Here is a 17,226-nt window from a genome sequence, read left to right on the forward strand (position 1 = left end):
TAACGGTGAATAAAACAAAGCTTAGGAGATGCTATGGAAGTATTTGAAGCTGATTTATGTCGTTTGATATTTTTAGAAGAGGACGAGTGTGAGAAATTTAATTTCCAATGAGAATGCCTCAATCTCGTAGTTTAGCTTACATATCAATTTGAGATTTTACGATAGCCAGATTTACTGTTCCTCTAGCAACTCTTGAAAAGGGGAATCAGGGAGTCAGAGGTATGGGGAATATCATGACTCGCCAAGGTGAAAAAATTAAGTTATTTTGGGGATAAAAATGTTTTTGCTTTTATATTCTTGATGTTTTAAAGCCTTTGATGATACTATATCCTCAGCCACCGCAATGTCTGTTAGCGTGCTCACTACTATTTCGTAATATTGAGAAAACATGACAATTTATGGTAAAAAAAATGCCAGTTAAAAAACTTATGTGTATGGCACTAGAAAAGTAGCACTCAATGGTACTAAAATAGAAACAAACTGCAAATCCAGAATATATTTCGCTAATAAAAGTCTCAATAATCTAGAGTGTCTCAATGCTCAGGCATAGCTGAATTCTAGTAATGCACGGCAGTATGTCCTTAGTCATCCAATTGTTTACTTGACTTGATCGAAAGGTTGACTATTTATATAAGTGCTAATCATAACGAAGATAAACCCAGCGAGGAACTAGCCGAGACGTTCAAGATAACTAGCGGGATCAAAGTAGAAGTACGCAAAGGATAGGAGGTTTTTAGTTGGTCAAATTAAATGTGGGGAGGTCGATGGATCAATTTTTATCTGTTTTGGTAGTTCAAAAGGCATATTGTTTCTTCCGTCACATTTCATTCCAAATATTGCATATTTTTGGTCTTCTGAGAAGGAAGGGGACTTTAAAATTCATCCGAATTAATACTCACAATAATAATTTAAACCGTTAAACTAAGCCTCAGGTTTGAGGAGCGCAGGCCACACACAGAAATTATATGACACATTTTGTCTGTGCTGCATGCTAAGATTTTGAAAACTTATATTAACGTTGCCACCTATTAAAAGAAAAAATAAATTTTTTTAGATACCAGCATAATCGAATCAAATTGAAAGTATTTTCCTTAGAAAAGGTTGTTTGAAGGTGACTATTTCTTCTAAATAAAATTAAACAATTTACTTTAGTGTTGATTTATAATTAGTTATTAGCGGACACTGCCAGCAGAGTATAGCCAGTATCTTTGTTCTTTGCTCTATTCTTTGACAGTATTCTAACTAGCATTGACGAGCCTAGTCTACTTTCATCAATTGGTAACTTATAGTGATTATTGTTTAGCCTATGTGGTTTTATTCGTATATTGGATAGCTTATACAACAGAAAATAATAGCATATAATCCTGAAGTTCAGTATATTGCTGTTTCCTTTGCAAGGTAATTTGATGATTTACTTTATGCTTAGGCTAGGGCAAAAAACCAATTGGCTGCATAATGTCCAATTAAGTAAAACTCAAGCTGTCACATTTCTTTACCAAATAGGAATTGAGAAGAATTGTGCATATCAATAAATCCCAAGCTAAAAGTCTTAGCTATAGCCTACATCAATATGGTTATTATTAAAATTATCTGTAAATTTTTTTGCTGATCATATTATTACTTACCAATAAAGTGAAACTAGCCTATCACTAGATACCATTGTTATGCTCTTTCTGAATATAATAATTGCTTTTCTTGCAAATTCAGTTCTAAGTCCTTTTAGGACCCTTGAAAGTAGGCTAATATCATTCTGTATTCTTTGGATATAAAAATGGGTTATGATGCTTGATTAAAAGTAACTATTTCATTGTAAGTCCATTGATTATGAATTGTAACATTGATTTGTTGGTAAATATATGACTGTCCATATTATTGACTTACCAAAAAAGTGAACATACTACTTGATGTGAACATTACCTCTTTCCCTGTACATAGACAGCATCCTCCTAATCTTGGGTAGGCTATTATGCATATATGATTAGACAGCTGGCATTGGCTGATGATTAAGACTAGACCAGTGGGATTGGCTGATTAAATTCTTGAAAAACATCTGGTCCTTCAAAATATGAATTTAGACAAGGGTTAGGTCCAGGCTACATCAATATATATATAATTATTTGGTTTCATAGCACTTGCCTTAGATCAAATTCATCCAATGTTGACTGTGTCCATCATTAGGATATATTGTTTGAAGTTTAAGAGCCTGTGTCAAAGTTTGCACAGCATTTTCTAAAATTAGGCTAAAGCTTTAATGTGTGGCCAAGATTTTGTCTCCATAGACAAAGATTTGTCTATAAGCATATTTGAAATGTTTTGTATGGTTAAAATATTCAAGCTAAACATTCATTTGTCAAATAGATTTTGACATATCCAATGGTGAAACAATCCAATTCCTTGGTGGTATAATAGAGATTTTACAATCAGAGGTGCCATTTGGGGGGGTCAGGGGTCAGCAAATGCCCACCCCAGATTTTCCAGGGGGGCCCAAGCTTCCACCACAAAGGGCCCTTTGTCAGCCATAATAATCCATTATGTCCAACATAATCCATTCCATCCCATTGATTTGAAATTACTGCACGCCTATTAACCAAAGAGCATAATTACTTGATGACCTTTGGGGTAATTATGCTATTTGCTATTAATCATTGTAAACTTTGAAAGTAGGTTAGATACATAATAAAATTCTTGAGTTCTGTCATATGCCCATTTTCTAGATGATTACACAACACAAAGTGATTCAGGGGGGAGGGCCAATATGGAGTTCATGCCCACCCCAAGATTTGGTCCAAATGGCGCCTCTGTTTACAATGATAGAGCTGTTAAAGAGTAGGCTAGATTAGCTGGCCAACTACAGGGTATCTGTTTTATTTAATGGAAGGACATAGCTTTTCATATCACAAGTAAGGTTCAAGTATTCAAAGTAAATACTAAAATCTTTTTTACTCCTATCAGTTCTGTCAACAGGAATTTGCTTTTAATTCTGGGGTGGCCTGTCTATGGCTGAAGAGATTCAGGTTGAAAAAATCCATTGAAACAAGCAGTTTATTTTTAAAATGTAGACACACAACCTATTTCAAGTTGTGATTGCTCATAGATTATTTAAGAAGACAATGCTAAATGATAAAGTGTTGACCAAGCACTTATTAAGATTGCTGTATTACTATTTCAGATCACTACATCCCAAGTCCATCTTTTGCAGATGGTGTTTGATTTTTTCCAAAGTTGGTGCTCAGTGGGTTTCTGAGCCTGGTTGACTACACCCAATTATTGTTAACTAGAATTCTGATATAATTACCCATCAAGTTATTTCTTCACAAACAGTACTTGATTTTTGTAAAGCCCCAAGTCAAATAAGCTGGCTGACTATAATCCAAAGACTGGTTTTGTAAAATAAAAGTCCAGAATGAAACACACTAAGGTCATATTCCACAAATACTGTATGATTTTCCAAAAGGTTGGCATGTAAGGAATTCTTTGCCTGTTTCTTACATGTTTTAGACCAATATCACAATTAGAAATCCAAAATCAAAATATAGAAAAGGCTCAATATTTCATAAATCATTAGATTTTCTCCAAAGTTGGTACTTATGATCATCTTAATCTTAAATATGAGGCTACTTTTACAATATTGAAGCTCAATACCCAAGTACAGTAGGCATATTTCTGAAAATGATCTTTTATTTTCACCAAGATGGAGGACATAACTAGTTTTATTTTCATCAAAATAGAGATGATGACTGCTGCTCTTCCAGCTCCCATAGCTAATTATGCCATTGCTTCTTCTGACACTTCCCAATACAGTTGTTCCAACCAAGGCTATTCCTGCAAGATGCTACACGTGCCATTTCAAAAATAGGACATATTTTTGTCAATTTCAGAATAGCTTTTCAGTTAATGAATGTACTTCAAAATTAAGTTAAGTACATCAAACAATTGTATATTTAACAAAACATACCTTGAACACAAAGGCATAATTTACTATGGGGCAGGGGGTGCAACTGCCCCTCTTAAACCTTGGTTTGGGAGATCAAAATAGAGATCATGACTGCTGTTCTTTCAGCTCTCATAGCTACTTCTGCCATTGTTTCTCCTGACCCTTCCCAATATGGTTATTCCAACTAAGGCCATTCTTGCAAGAGGTTACACCTGCCATTTCTAAAATAGGACATATCTTTATCAATTTCGTAATAGCTTTTCAGCTAATGAAATTACTTCGTAATTATTTTGAGTACAGTAAATAAAACATACCTTGAACACAGGAGTGTAAGTTGCTATGGGGCAAGGGGACAACTGCCCCCCCATACCTTGGTTGCCCCCATGCTTAAATTTAGTTTCTTATAAAATCTTTTCTAAACAAAGATAAACCTGCATTATTCAAGCATCAACAGAAGCAGATCAGTTTTTTTAGTACAAATTTATCTTTATGGTGCTGTAAAGCACCTTTATGGTTTCAAATGGTTGATTTTTTAGTTTTTGCTGTCATTCTCACCTGATTTTGGAAAATTGGCTCCAAGTTGCCCCCCCCCAGGATTTTGACGAAATTATGCTACTGCTTGAACAATTGTCAAAGTATCTTGGTAAACTTAATAGTCAGTTAATCACAACAAAATAGAGCAAATGTTCAACATAGATATTGACTGATACTAAATGAACAAATGGAAAGATTTTTCAATCATAGTAAAAAAAAAGTTGGATTTTCAATCAGCTTAGGCTTAAGAGTTTAGTTTGCTCAATCCGATGTCATAGTTTCTGTCATCCTCACTCTGGGTCATTAATTTGATAGTTTGTATGAAAACATTTTTTTATTGATTAATAAAAAGCTTGAACTTGGTCTTTCTCCAAAAGAGGAGGATCTGTGAATGAAATTTTGAGTTCAGAAATTCGTTTCCAAATTTCAGCTCTAGTTGCTGATGTTTATCTTTAAGATAATTTGATTCTAGTGAGCTCATTTTTTATTTGCAAGGAGAATATTGAGGTGTAAGAGTGATTTCAGTAGCTCTCTGTTGAACTGTTTTAAGCTTGCAGCAGTAGTTTTTGGTTAAACCTGTGCACCACACAGGAGAAGCATACTCTCAGCAAGACAGAACACTACAAGAATAGGTTAATTTAGGTATTGACAGATTTTCCAAATTTGTGAACTGGAAAAATATTTTAAATAGGAAACTATCTTCTCAAACCATATTTTTTTGGTTAAGGCATGATTTTCCACTTTATATCCCCATCAAACCATACATCAATGATTTGAAAAATACTTTTTGATCTTAACCAGTAGGATCAACATGCAATATTATTTTTTTTTTAAATCTATATCACAATGAAAAGCAACTGTTGTTTCCTGGAGGTCAAGGATAATCAAGTCATCAGTAAACTTCAGACAAGTCTTAACTTCACCAAGATTACTATTAAACATGATGAGGAAGGCCTAGTAGATTCAGTTTTTTACTCTTGGGAGTCCTATAAGACATTGTGGAAAAATTAGATTAATTCTTTTTAGGAAATAGAATACATTGTCCTTGTCCTAATAAAAAACGGCTAGTATTTTTAGTACAGACTTACTCTTGCTTAATTTCTTTGCTTCATGAAATACCCTTTGGCAGCCAAGGTTATGTAATATTTTGGAACATCTGCAAAAATATCCTTGACCTATGAGCTGTTTGCTTCTATATGATGCAGAATAGTGTCAAGCAAATTCACTACTTAATAGCATACTTTAGGCTTATGCTCCCCATGAAAGATACAATTTTGTGGCAAGTCAATGGCTGTAACTTGTACCAGAAGAACAAGACACTTATACATTTGGTCAGAAGTGTCAGATCTATCAGTTCACAAAACAAAAATTTTGTTATTATTTGGAAGTTCTCTTCTTCTTTGAAAATAGAGATCTTTGGGTACTGGCCCATTTTGGCTTACTCATTTTTCCACATCCATTTGATACTGACAGTGGTAACAACAAATGGTGAGTTCACAAAGGTTAAGCAATTGCAGCAGCTGCAATGTATTTAGCAGTTGGCAAGGTTGTAGAAGCTCAAAGAAGGCCAAGTAGACCTCCCTCTAGGATTACTGGTCAAACTCTGGTTGTATCAGGGATTTTGCTGCTGGTGTGAGATATAGACACTGGAATGCTCCCCGTAGCTCTAAACAGCTGCTACAGTACTCTTTCTAGAGTACTACAATTTCCAAGGAAATGATCAAGGGTCTCATCTTCTTTCACAAAATTTGAAGAGCAGGGATTGGGGAACGATGGGGTGCCAAGCATGCTTTTGGGTGTAAGGTCAGAGCGTCCCTGAAGGAAATTGGTCTCTAAGTTATGTATGAAAATGTACAATGAATTATAATTTACAGTAAAGAAAACTTGTTGTAATCTATTTAAGAGGCAATATTGAAGAAAATATGTCATAATCTCTGTTTCTGTTCTGTGCTGTTTCAATAGCTGTAGTGCAAAAAACGAGTATGACTTTTATGCTGTTAGGTGGGTGGTGAGGATCTCATAATGCTGTTTGAAGGCCTATAATGATTGCTGCAATCTTGGCAGAGACAAAGTCAAAAGTGGGGGGGGGATCTTCCATCTGCTATGACATTCTATTTAGGGAAAATGCTTGCAGAGTAAGCCATTGTGTCTGATTTGGATCCATGAACAAATAACAAATAGAGGAAAACAGCTTTTGTATATTGTATCTTTGCGTTGGAACTGTGCTTGAGCCTGAGTTTCCATTACATCTTCCTTTTTAGCATTTGCAATAAGTCATATATTAAATGAGGGGTAAGTTAATAACCAGGGAGATGTGGAACTCAATTTTGTCTTAATTTGAGCTGCTGAAACGTGATGATCAACTTGCAGTTGAAGTGATACATCAACAGTACCTTTGTAAGAAGATCTAGATTGGGTCCAATTGTGGATGTTTTGCTGTTGGTTTGCTTCAATTTTACTAAGATATGTTACCAAGAAGGTTTTGCGGCATCAAAGGATTGATGATATTATAGAATCTTCACAGTGGAATGTAGGTTGTTGGCTTTGTCTCATGCCTAAGGCTATACAAAAGGCTAAGTTTTTTATTGTCTCTAGCTTGTTTATATTGGTAGCTGTAAAACAACTGGTTTTATGGGTAGTTGTTTCTACATGTAGCATGATACCATATTTTATTTGTGATCAAATGTATAGTTTATAGAATTAGATTAGGACTTCATCGCTTTAACCCCCTGGAGTTCCAATCAGCTGCATCATGACATTCATTTTCTATAACATTTTACTTTTAATTTATGCATCTGTAGTTCCGTTTCTGGTTCAGGGTTATTCCTAGGTGTCGCGTATAGAGTAGTTCTGTATCGTTGGAGGAATTTAGCTGAATATTTATTTTGTTAGGTTTGCACTTTTTGTGAAAAAGGATAATGACTGACCTATCAGCAGAGGTGGGGATATATTCAAAGACGAAAAACTTTACGAAATTTATACTCTCTTGGAGCTAAATCATTTAAATTTTAGAGTGTTTTTCTAGTTTTGCAGTCCCCAAAGGATAACATAAAAAGAAGATTGTTGATTACTACTCCTTGTGGACTTGTTGCTATTGCTCTCTGACTCTATTATTTTCTGTTGCTATTAGAGAATGATTTAATCTTGCTCCAAAAACATGGAAACTTTCATGTGTTTTTGGCCGGTTTTCAACGTGTTTTCAAACTGAAAAACAAGAAATAAAAGCAAATTTCATAAGTTGATTTTCATAAGCAAAGTTTGATAGTTGAGTAGGAGGATAAAGCTGAATCTCAACTATGAATTGATGGCAAAATTATTGTCTTATGCAAGAAAATTTAGATTGTAGGTGTGCAGAAAAATAACACATCAGAGACTAGCACAGAGAACATAATTTGAGCTAGAAACACTACTGCCAGCTAAGCTGGTATTTTACATTAATAGCCGGATTTTCTTGAATCAAGGTTTCCAACTTTCTATCTATAGTGAAACATAAATATGTTTCAAGGTTTCCAACATAGAAATATATTTTTATGTTTCTTTAGTATGAGAACCCCTTCTAAGGATTTATATGCTGACAGAATTGACATAGGAGGCTAATTGAGGTAAAATAGTTGTTTTTTTATTAACCACATGTTCTTTTATTCTTTAAGAGCAAGAAACCTGTTTTGTTCATTCCCAACAATTCTTACTGGCCTTTTTGAAATTTCTTGGGATTCTTGTGAGTTTGTTTATGACATATAATCACTTGTCTGTTTCAGCTTTTCAGAATTTTTAAACAGTCAGATTTGTTAATTTTTGAAGATGTCCAGGAGCCCTTGTTAGTGCAATCTAACCTGCTTTTTTGGCTTATTATTGATGTCACTGCTAACCAAGGATGTATGTCTTGATTTTGAAGCAAGTTTCTTTTGAAGAAGAGTCACACGTTAAAAGGAAAGAGCCTATTGCCGATTGTCTTGACCATTTCTTCACAATTAAGCTTAAGTAGGTTGCAAGACAAATTTCTAGAAGACTTTATTTTCGTCATGATAACTGGTACCCCTTTTTAACTATAAATTAGCATTAACTGCTGTTATCAATGAGCCTTTGTAAAAAAAATTGCTCCTATTATTATATACAAATGCTGTGTCAATGAAAAAAAAAAGAAAAAGAAAACAAACCGAAAAAACTGCAGTTTTCCATGAAAAGATAAGAGTGAATTATAAATTTTTCCAACTGCGAATTTATGAGCAAACACAAATTGGCTTTTATTAGGGGTCACCCATGAAATGAACAAAGATTATGATTAACCAATGGAGCCTAATTAAACAGAAATGGAAATGAACAATGAAGCTAGACATAAAACTAGGTCTATGTTGCATGGGTAACTTGAGGTGTTGCGGCAACTTTTGTTCGGCTTTGCCGAATAAAGTGTTCCGAGAGCAACACTTTGGTTTTGTTTCCTCGCTTTGATTAAACGCTGAAGTTGTTAATCTGTAAGGATCTTAAAATAAATACTGGGTACACCAACTCGCAAAAGTCGCAACTTGCAAACCCCTCATCGTTGAAGATGATTGTAGCTTAACAGCCGATTATTACTTATAAGTCCCCTACCTGTCCTACCGCTGGAACCAATTTGGTCTTACCTAATAGGTACACCAACTAGCAAAAGTTCCGAACCCCTCATTGCTGAAGATAACAGCCGACTGTTGCTTAAAACTCCCCTGTATGTCTCATAATTGGTATCGGGCTATTTTTGGTTTCAATTTGTACCTTACTACTGAAGTTGTTAACCCTTTCAACTTTCAAACTTATAGGCTATATCTCATGAAGGAATTTTCTACCGAAAAATGGATGACATTACTTTCATCAGCTCATCAAGAGCTATCGACTGCCAACGAAAAAAAATCTATCTGTCTTAGTTCAAAAGTTGACTTTTTTGCCGTAGGCCAAGTTTTGAACATTATCACTTAGAAAGGAGCAAAGGATAAACTGTAATTTCTTTAGCAATAGGAGAAATTTTATATTTGATACCATTTCTGTATTGGCCTATTTTTGGTTTCAGTGTGTACCTTACTATTGAAGTTGTCAACCCCTTTAAACTTCCAAACTGGTATATCTCATAAAGGAATTTTCTACCAAAAAATAGTTGGCATATACTTTGATCAAGAGCTATCGACTGTCGTCGAAAAAATTTTTCTGTCTTAGTTCAAAATTTGACTTTTTTGTCATAGGCCAAGTTTCTAACGTCGTTACTTAGAGAGGAGCAAAGGATAAACTCTAATTTTTTTTAGTAATGAGAGAACTTTTAAAGTTTAAGAGGCACATCTGATTCCATTTCTCTACCGCAATCCCAAGTGCGAAAAACCGAATGATAAACTCAGCTGAAATCACGAACAGAAATGGGTAGAAACAATAGATGGCAGCACTTCTGTCCCCACTTTTTTATTTCTGTAATTTTACTATTTTGTCACTCAAAGAAGATATATTGGCTGTGGGGCCGGGTAACTGCCGCATATATTTAACACTTATAGATTTTAGTCCATCTTCAATTTGAAACTGGCGCCTGCCTGCTTGCCTGCTAGAACAGAGCTTTCCACTCGAAAGCAGAAACATGGTTTGAGGAAATGAAAGCTCGACTGCATAACTTCAGGTAGTTCTCTCTGATATAAGGTACAAAACTCCACTTCACTTCAAACACTATAGGCTCTGGCTCAAGGACAAGCAAAAACCATCCTTTTTGGCCCCAGGCAAGAGCTCTACAAAGCTTTCCAAAATGCAAAGTCATATTCATCAATCCCGCCTAAGGTCCATACTTTCTGTAAAAACTGCAGAGGTTAGAACCTTACCACTTTCTAGGAATAAGCTGAAATCGGGGTGCAAAAAAAAACAAAAAACACACAACAAAACAAAAGTGTTGCTCTTGCAACACAATAGAGCAGAAATTCCCACAAATAAGTTTGGTGTTGCAGCCTTTCAAACCTCCTCTCCCCAAAAGGTAAGAGTTTAATTTACCCTGTGCTGAAACAAAATATATATTGAACAGACTTTCCTTTTCAATATTTCTTTGACTAAATAACTTTCACTCAATATTTGAATATTTCTTTTTCAACTTTCTTTTTTAATCTTTATAATATTTCTTTTTTCCTTTTTTTCAGTATTGGTGTTTTTGTAATAATCAGTTTAGTTTTATGATTCTTGTATGCAATTTAAAATAATTATTTTCTGTTGCTAACCAGGTCTTCAGCAATCTCATTCTTCCAAGAAAATATCCTAATTTGTTATGCAAATGACTAAGTATGCTCTATATAAGCTATGAAATACAGGACTCAGAAATGAACTTGGTAAAATTTATTTGTTTGTTGTTTTGTCAAAAAAGGCTCCTGAGATATACTGTATGCTAAATGTCAATAATAGTAGCAGCAAAAATAGCGACGAAGACCACACTGCCTTTCCATAACAAACAAATACAAAGTAGAGACAATAGGGAAAATCTTTTCAAGACAGTGGAAATCAGTTCCATGGATATTTCGGCCCTATGTCCAAGGGCCGTCTTCAGCACAATACAAGAATAAGAGAGAAACTATATATATATATATATATATATATATATATATATATATATATATATATATATATATATATATATATATATATATATATATATATATATATATATATATATATATATATATATGAACTTACATCAAATTGTGAGAATTAAAATTAAATAATTAAAAACACTTTTTAAAACTTTTTTTAAAAATAGCCCTAGCATCCTTACTTCAACGAAGTTAAACCAGGACAGGCGAAAATAATGAAATGAGAATATAAACTCATTCAAACTAAAGAGAACAAAATAATTAGATGCAATTTCTTAATGCCAATCTTGCTTGTTTATCAGCCTGTCTCAAAGGCCTATTCGTAGTTGGTTCAGTACTATTATAAATCGGTTTAGTAAAATATTTTTTTAGATAATTTTTAATTAAGTTTGAGTATAAAGAATTTAGTGAGCATTCCCCTAAGTCCCTGTTCAAAGAAATATTATTATTTATTTTGAGATTAATTTCGATTGATTCTCCAACCACCTGTTTTATCCCCAAATCATTACTGATGAGTGAAGAGTTTTCAGAAAGTATCATGTGGGACGGATAATTAAATATATGCCAACCCAAAGCAGAATCAAAGGAATTGCTGGAACTATTTGAAATTAAGGCCTTGTCTATGTGCTGTTGTAACCGTTTGTCTAGATTCTGATGGGTCCTGCCGACATAGTAATTTCCACAATCACAGGGTATTTGATAGACCCCCCTTTGGCGAGTAACTGGGGTCTTATCTTTACCTGAATTTAAGAAATTGATCATTTTAAAATTATTAGCAAAAACTACGTACAGATTATTTTTTGTGCAAATATTTTAATTATTCGTAATGCTGATAAACTGGATTTTACTATGTATCGAAAGCCAATACAAAACAATAGATATCTTCACTTTAATTCAAATCACCCCCCACAAGTTAAAAGAGCAGTTGTAACTTCCCTCATTGATCGTGCCCTAAATATTTGCTCCGATTCGTATATAAAAGCAGAAATAAATTTTATCAGAGATATCCTTTTTGGTAATGGATACCCCATTCCTTTTGTCAATAAAAATAATTAACCGTAGAATAAAAAGGCATTCTTGTAAAATCGAAGAAGACTACTTCACAATGTGAGGCTACTGATAAGCCCTCAAATATTGTCTGTCTTCCATATATCCCAAAGATCACAACAAAATTAAAAAATATTTTCACAAAAAATAATCTGTACTTATTTTTTGCTAATAATTTTAAAATCATCAATTTCTTAAATTCAGGTAAAGATAAGACCCAAGTTACTCGCCAAAGGAGGGTCTATCAAATACCCTGTGACTGTGGAAATTACTATGTCGGCAGGACCCATCAGAATCTAGACAAAAGGTTACAACAGCATAAAAATGACATAGACAAGGCCTTAATTTCAAATAGTTCTAGCAATTCCTTTGATTTTGCTTTAGGTTGGCATAGACCCAAGTTACTCGCCAAAGGAGGGTCTATCAAATACCCTGTGACTGTGGAAATTACTATGTCGGCAGGACCCATCAGAATCTAGACAAAAGGTTACAACAGCATAAAAATGACATAGACAAGGCCTTAATTTCAAATAGTTCTAGCAATTCCTTTGATTCTGCTTTAGGTTGGCATATATTTAATAATCCGTCCCACATGATACTTTTTGAAAACTCTTCACTCATCAGTAATGATTTGGGGATAAAACAGGTGGTTGGAGCATCAATCGAAATTAATCTCAAAATAAATAATAATATTTCTTTGAACAGGGACTTAGGGGAATACTCACTAAATTCTTTATACTCAAACTTAATTAAAAATGATCTAACAAAATATTTGACTAAACCGATTTATAATAGTACTGAACCAACTACGAAAAGGCCTTTGAGACAGGCTGCGAAACAAGCAAGATTGGCATTAAGAAATTGCATCTAATTATTTTGTTCTCTTTAGTTTGAATGAGTTTATATTCTCATTTCATCCTTTTCACCAGTCCTGGTTGAACTTCGTTGAAGTAAGGATGCTAGGGCTATTTTTAAGAAAAGTTTTAAAAAGTGTTTTTAATTATTTAGTTTTAATTCTCACAATTTGATGTAAGTTCATTTATATATATATATATATATATATATATATATATATATATATATATATATATATATATATATATATATATATACATATTTATATATATATGGCTATGCTGTTTGACCTATGTGATTGTATGGATGAGTAGGGTTAAGGCCTCATTCAAGTGCTGGTCTATATTAATCACCAATTTAGGAAAACAGTCTTCCTTTTCTCCTTCTGTCTCTTTTTTTTTTTTTTTTTTATGTGTTTGTGCTGTTGCATTGGTGATTTCTCTTTTCATGATATATATATATATATATATATATATATATATATATATATATATATATATATATATATATATATATATATATATAGTTTCTCTCTTATTCTTGTATTGTGCTGAAGACGGCCCTTGGACATAGGGCCGAAATATCCACGGAACTGATTTCCACTGTCTTGAAAAGATTTTCCCTGTTGTCTCTACTTTGTATTTGTTTGTTATAGTAGCAGCAGGAGATGCTGGGGGGAGGGGGCAGGTCCACCCACTAATGGCTTGTTTGCAGCTTTACGTGCATTTATACAAATCTGTCAAGGAAAGGAGATAGTCATTTTATATTCTAGACAAGATTTCAGCAGATCAATAAAATTTTCTTTGATCTATCTAATAGATAAATTTTATGCTCGAAATTTATGTAGCTTCAATTTGAAAAAAAAAAAAACAATAAAAAACTGATGGTCGTTGACTAATAGTTCCATAAACAGTGATAAGTTTGTAATTTTATATATTATTTTCTGCTCTTTTACCCTGTTGCTGATGTCACATGCCATCTACCGTATAATTCAGGGTAGAACATGAACTTTTAGTTTGGATTAAAGTTTTAATCGACAATATCTCTTAATCAAAAATAAACTACAAAAGTAGAAAATTACTTAGATGGTAAAATCTATGGAAGAGAAAAATAGATACCCGTTTTTGGGCTTTTAAGGAAATTTGCATGAGAAAAACATGGAACATTCCTTAACTTATGAACTAGATTTTGAAATTTGCGTTAGATTGCGTGCCTTCAACTAACTTATTAGGGAATGGCTTGAATGGGGTTGAGCTAAGACAATTGCTTTAAAACTATATTTGACTGACTTGCTCCCCCTTTTCAGAACATGGGACCTAAAAAGAAGCCTTCAGCTAGCACAGAAACCTCGTCAACAGACTCATCATCTTCAAGTGATTCGACTGACTCTGGTAGCAATAGTGGAAGCGACTCTTCCTCATCCAGTGATTCTGAGACTGATTCTTCTCAAGATGAAAAGAAAGAATCAGCAAAAAAGGATGGTTCGCCTACAAAGGCATCCAATAAACAAGTAAAATCTCCAGCTGATTCTTCCCAAAAAGAAAAAGATATGAACAAAAATAGGAAAAATGTTTTTGAAACAGGTAGTGAAGGTGAGGAAAAGATAGGTAAAAAAGTAACACCTAAATTAAGTGCTAAGGCTCAACCACAGAGGAAGCAAACCTCAGATAAACAGGTAAAAAAAGACTCAGCATCCTCTACCAATGGTAGCGATTCGGAAGCGTCGAAAGATCAAAGTCAGTCCTCAAAATCCAACTCTCCAAAATCAAATGAGCCGCAAAAATCTGACACAGTGGGTATTCGCAAATCACAAAGAACTAAAGCTTCTCAGAGAAGAAGTAAGCATATCCTTGGTGGGGCTTCTGATAGTGAAACAGACGGGGATGAAAAAGCTCGAAAACTATTATTTGGAAAGAAATCTGGTAAAAAAGGTGGGAAAATAGAAATAGAAGAAGAATCACATACCCCAATTCCTCAAGAAGATAGGAAATGCCCAGTCATCGGTTGCGATTCTACAGGGCATATTAGTGGTAGCACTGACAAACACTTTACACCACAAGCGTGCCCTTTATACCATAATATGACAACGCAAGATACGCTGCTTCTTCTTGAAGAACGAGTATCACGCGATGCAGTCAGAGCAGGTGTTAATTTGGGTCTGATGGGACATCGCTCACCTAGAACAAGCAATAGTATGCAACAAAAGCAATATCATCTTGAAGTTAAGGACGCAAGATCTAAGCTCAGTTTGAAAAAGGAAATTCCGGGTCACTTTGCTGTGCAACCTAGTCAAGGAGAACCGGGAGAAGATGATTATATTATTGACCCTGAGCGTGAGCCTAACCTCACAAATCTTACATCTGAATACGACCTAAAACTGTTCAGGGAAGCTCAAGCTGCTGCTGGTGAACAGCTTGAAAACGAGCTGAAAGCTTTACCACCAAGTAGAGGTGTAAAGTGTATAGAAATGGGACGGTTTGAAATGAATGTTTGGTATCAAAGCCCTTACCCAGATGAGTATATCCGCTTACCCAAACTATATATATGTGAATTTTGCCTAAAATACATGAAATGTAGAACTGTTCTAAGACGTCATATGTCCAAATGTGTGTGGAGACACCCCCCTGGAGATGAAATCTATAGAAAAGATAAAATTTCTGTATGGGAAGTGAATGGAGAGACACACAAACCATATTGTCAGAATCTGTGCTTATTGGCTAAGTTTTTCCTTGACCATAAAACGTTGTATTTTGAAGTTGAACCTTTTCTATTTTATATAATGACTGTTGCTGATTCTGAAGGCTGTCATCCCGTTGGTTATTTTTCCAAAGAGAAAAATTCGTTTTTAAATTATAACGTATCTTGCATTCTAACCTTACCTCCCTACCAACGCCAAGGATATGGAAGACTTTTAATCGATTTCAGCTATCTGTTAACAAGGGCTGAGGGTAAGATCGGTTCCCCAGAAAAGCCACTCTCAGACCTAGGACTTATTTCTTACAGAGCTTACTGGAAAGATGTGCTTTTGGAAAAATTATGTTCTCACCAAGGGAGAGAAATATCTATCAAAGACCTTAGCCAAGAGCTCGGTATTCATTCATATGACATCGTCAGCACGCTTCAAGCAATGGGTATGATGAAATATTGGAAGGGAAGGCATATAATATTGAAGAAGTTGAATGTTCTTGAAGAGTTTCAGGAAAGGGCGAAGAAACGGGGTAAAGACTTTAGACATACGGACTTTGCTTGCCTGAGGTGGCGGCCTTTTCAACCGAATCAAGATTCAGCTTGATGTGTGAAAAATTTCTTCATTCGAATACCATGGTTTAAATGTTTGTTTTTTATTAAGCCGTATACCTGCAAAATGTAGCAAATTTTCTTGTAGAATTCTTCTCTTTGTTTGATAGGGCATTAAACAAGTGTGGTGAAGATATGGTCGTTCTCGCACGTGGCTATTGAGGCGTCAAAGTGTTAGAGGTTAGGTACTCTGCAGCAGTTCGCTTTAGGACGTCTGTTCTCGAAACTGGAGATATAACCTAAGGGATGTTTGGGAGCCTCTTAAGGAATAAGAGCGATCCCTTTTTAGTATTAATTGATTTAAATGAACCATATATTTAAGGTCTTTATACGCCCCAAACGGTCTACCTTGCAGGAATAGGGAAAACTTTCGCTCGGTAGATTCAGAACGACTAGTAGATCAGCTTTTCCTATCCCCCCCTCATTATGTCATTACCATCAGAAATCATAAAAAGAATGTACTTAGCTTCACAGTTAAAAAATTTATTTGAAGGCTTTTCTTTTACGGTAGATGAATTGTTAATATTTTTTTAATATAGAATATGTAATATCTTAAGTCAATCAATTGCATCAGAATAGCATGTGAAATTAATACTTATATATATATATATATATATATATATATATATATATATATATATATATATATATATATATATATATATATATATATATATATATATATATATATATATTTATTCGTATATATTAGATCAATACTTAATAGTATATATTTCGTCTTTGGATATGCGAACAATTTAATCATATTAGTTGGAACCAGTGATGATAATGAGAAAAGAGAGACAAAATAAGATGTGTCAGTATAGACGTCAAAAAAGACAATTATGATAGGTTTTGATGTGACATACACAAATATTTAAAGATTTAACAAAAACATGGGAAATATATTTCAGTGATTTCTTTTACATAAGAAATTAAATAAAAAAAAAAGTTTTTTTAAATGAAAGTAAGGAGCGACTT

General features: G+C 34.1%; 2 protein-coding genes across 10 annotated transcripts in view; both read left to right on the plus strand.

Moving 5' to 3' along the window:
• The first annotated feature begins 1,066 nt into the window (after nt 1-1,066).
• Nucleotides 1,067-16,335, plus strand: LOC136033681 (histone acetyltransferase KAT7-like). Its single transcript, XM_065714529.1, has 2 exons — nt 1,067-1,100; nt 14,255-16,335. The coding sequence occupies exon 2, from the start codon at nt 14,258-14,260 to the stop codon at nt 16,238-16,240; it is 1,983 nt and encodes a 660-aa protein (XP_065570601.1). The 5' UTR covers nt 1,067-1,100; nt 14,255-14,257; the 3' UTR covers nt 16,241-16,335.
• The window catches only part of LOC136033679 (ATP-dependent 6-phosphofructokinase-like), a 136,595-nt gene continuing 120,447 nt past the window's right edge, over nt 1,079-17,226 (plus strand). For 3 of the 9 annotated variants that reach the window (XM_065714518.1, XM_065714525.1, XM_065714527.1), the window contains exon 1: nt 1,118-1,398. The gene's annotated coding sequence lies outside the window, so the exon portion shown is untranslated. Of the gene's footprint in view, nt 1,399-8,430; nt 8,450-17,226 lie in introns of those variants that run through there. The other 6 variants (XM_065714526.1, XM_065714522.1, XM_065714528.1 and 3 more) reach the window with 5 other exon arrangements.

Source organism: Artemia franciscana, chromosome 12 (genome assembly GCF_032884065.1).
Source record: "Artemia franciscana chromosome 12, ASM3288406v1, whole genome shotgun sequence".
Taxonomy (NCBI): Eukaryota; Metazoa; Arthropoda; class Branchiopoda; order Anostraca; family Artemiidae; genus Artemia; species Artemia franciscana.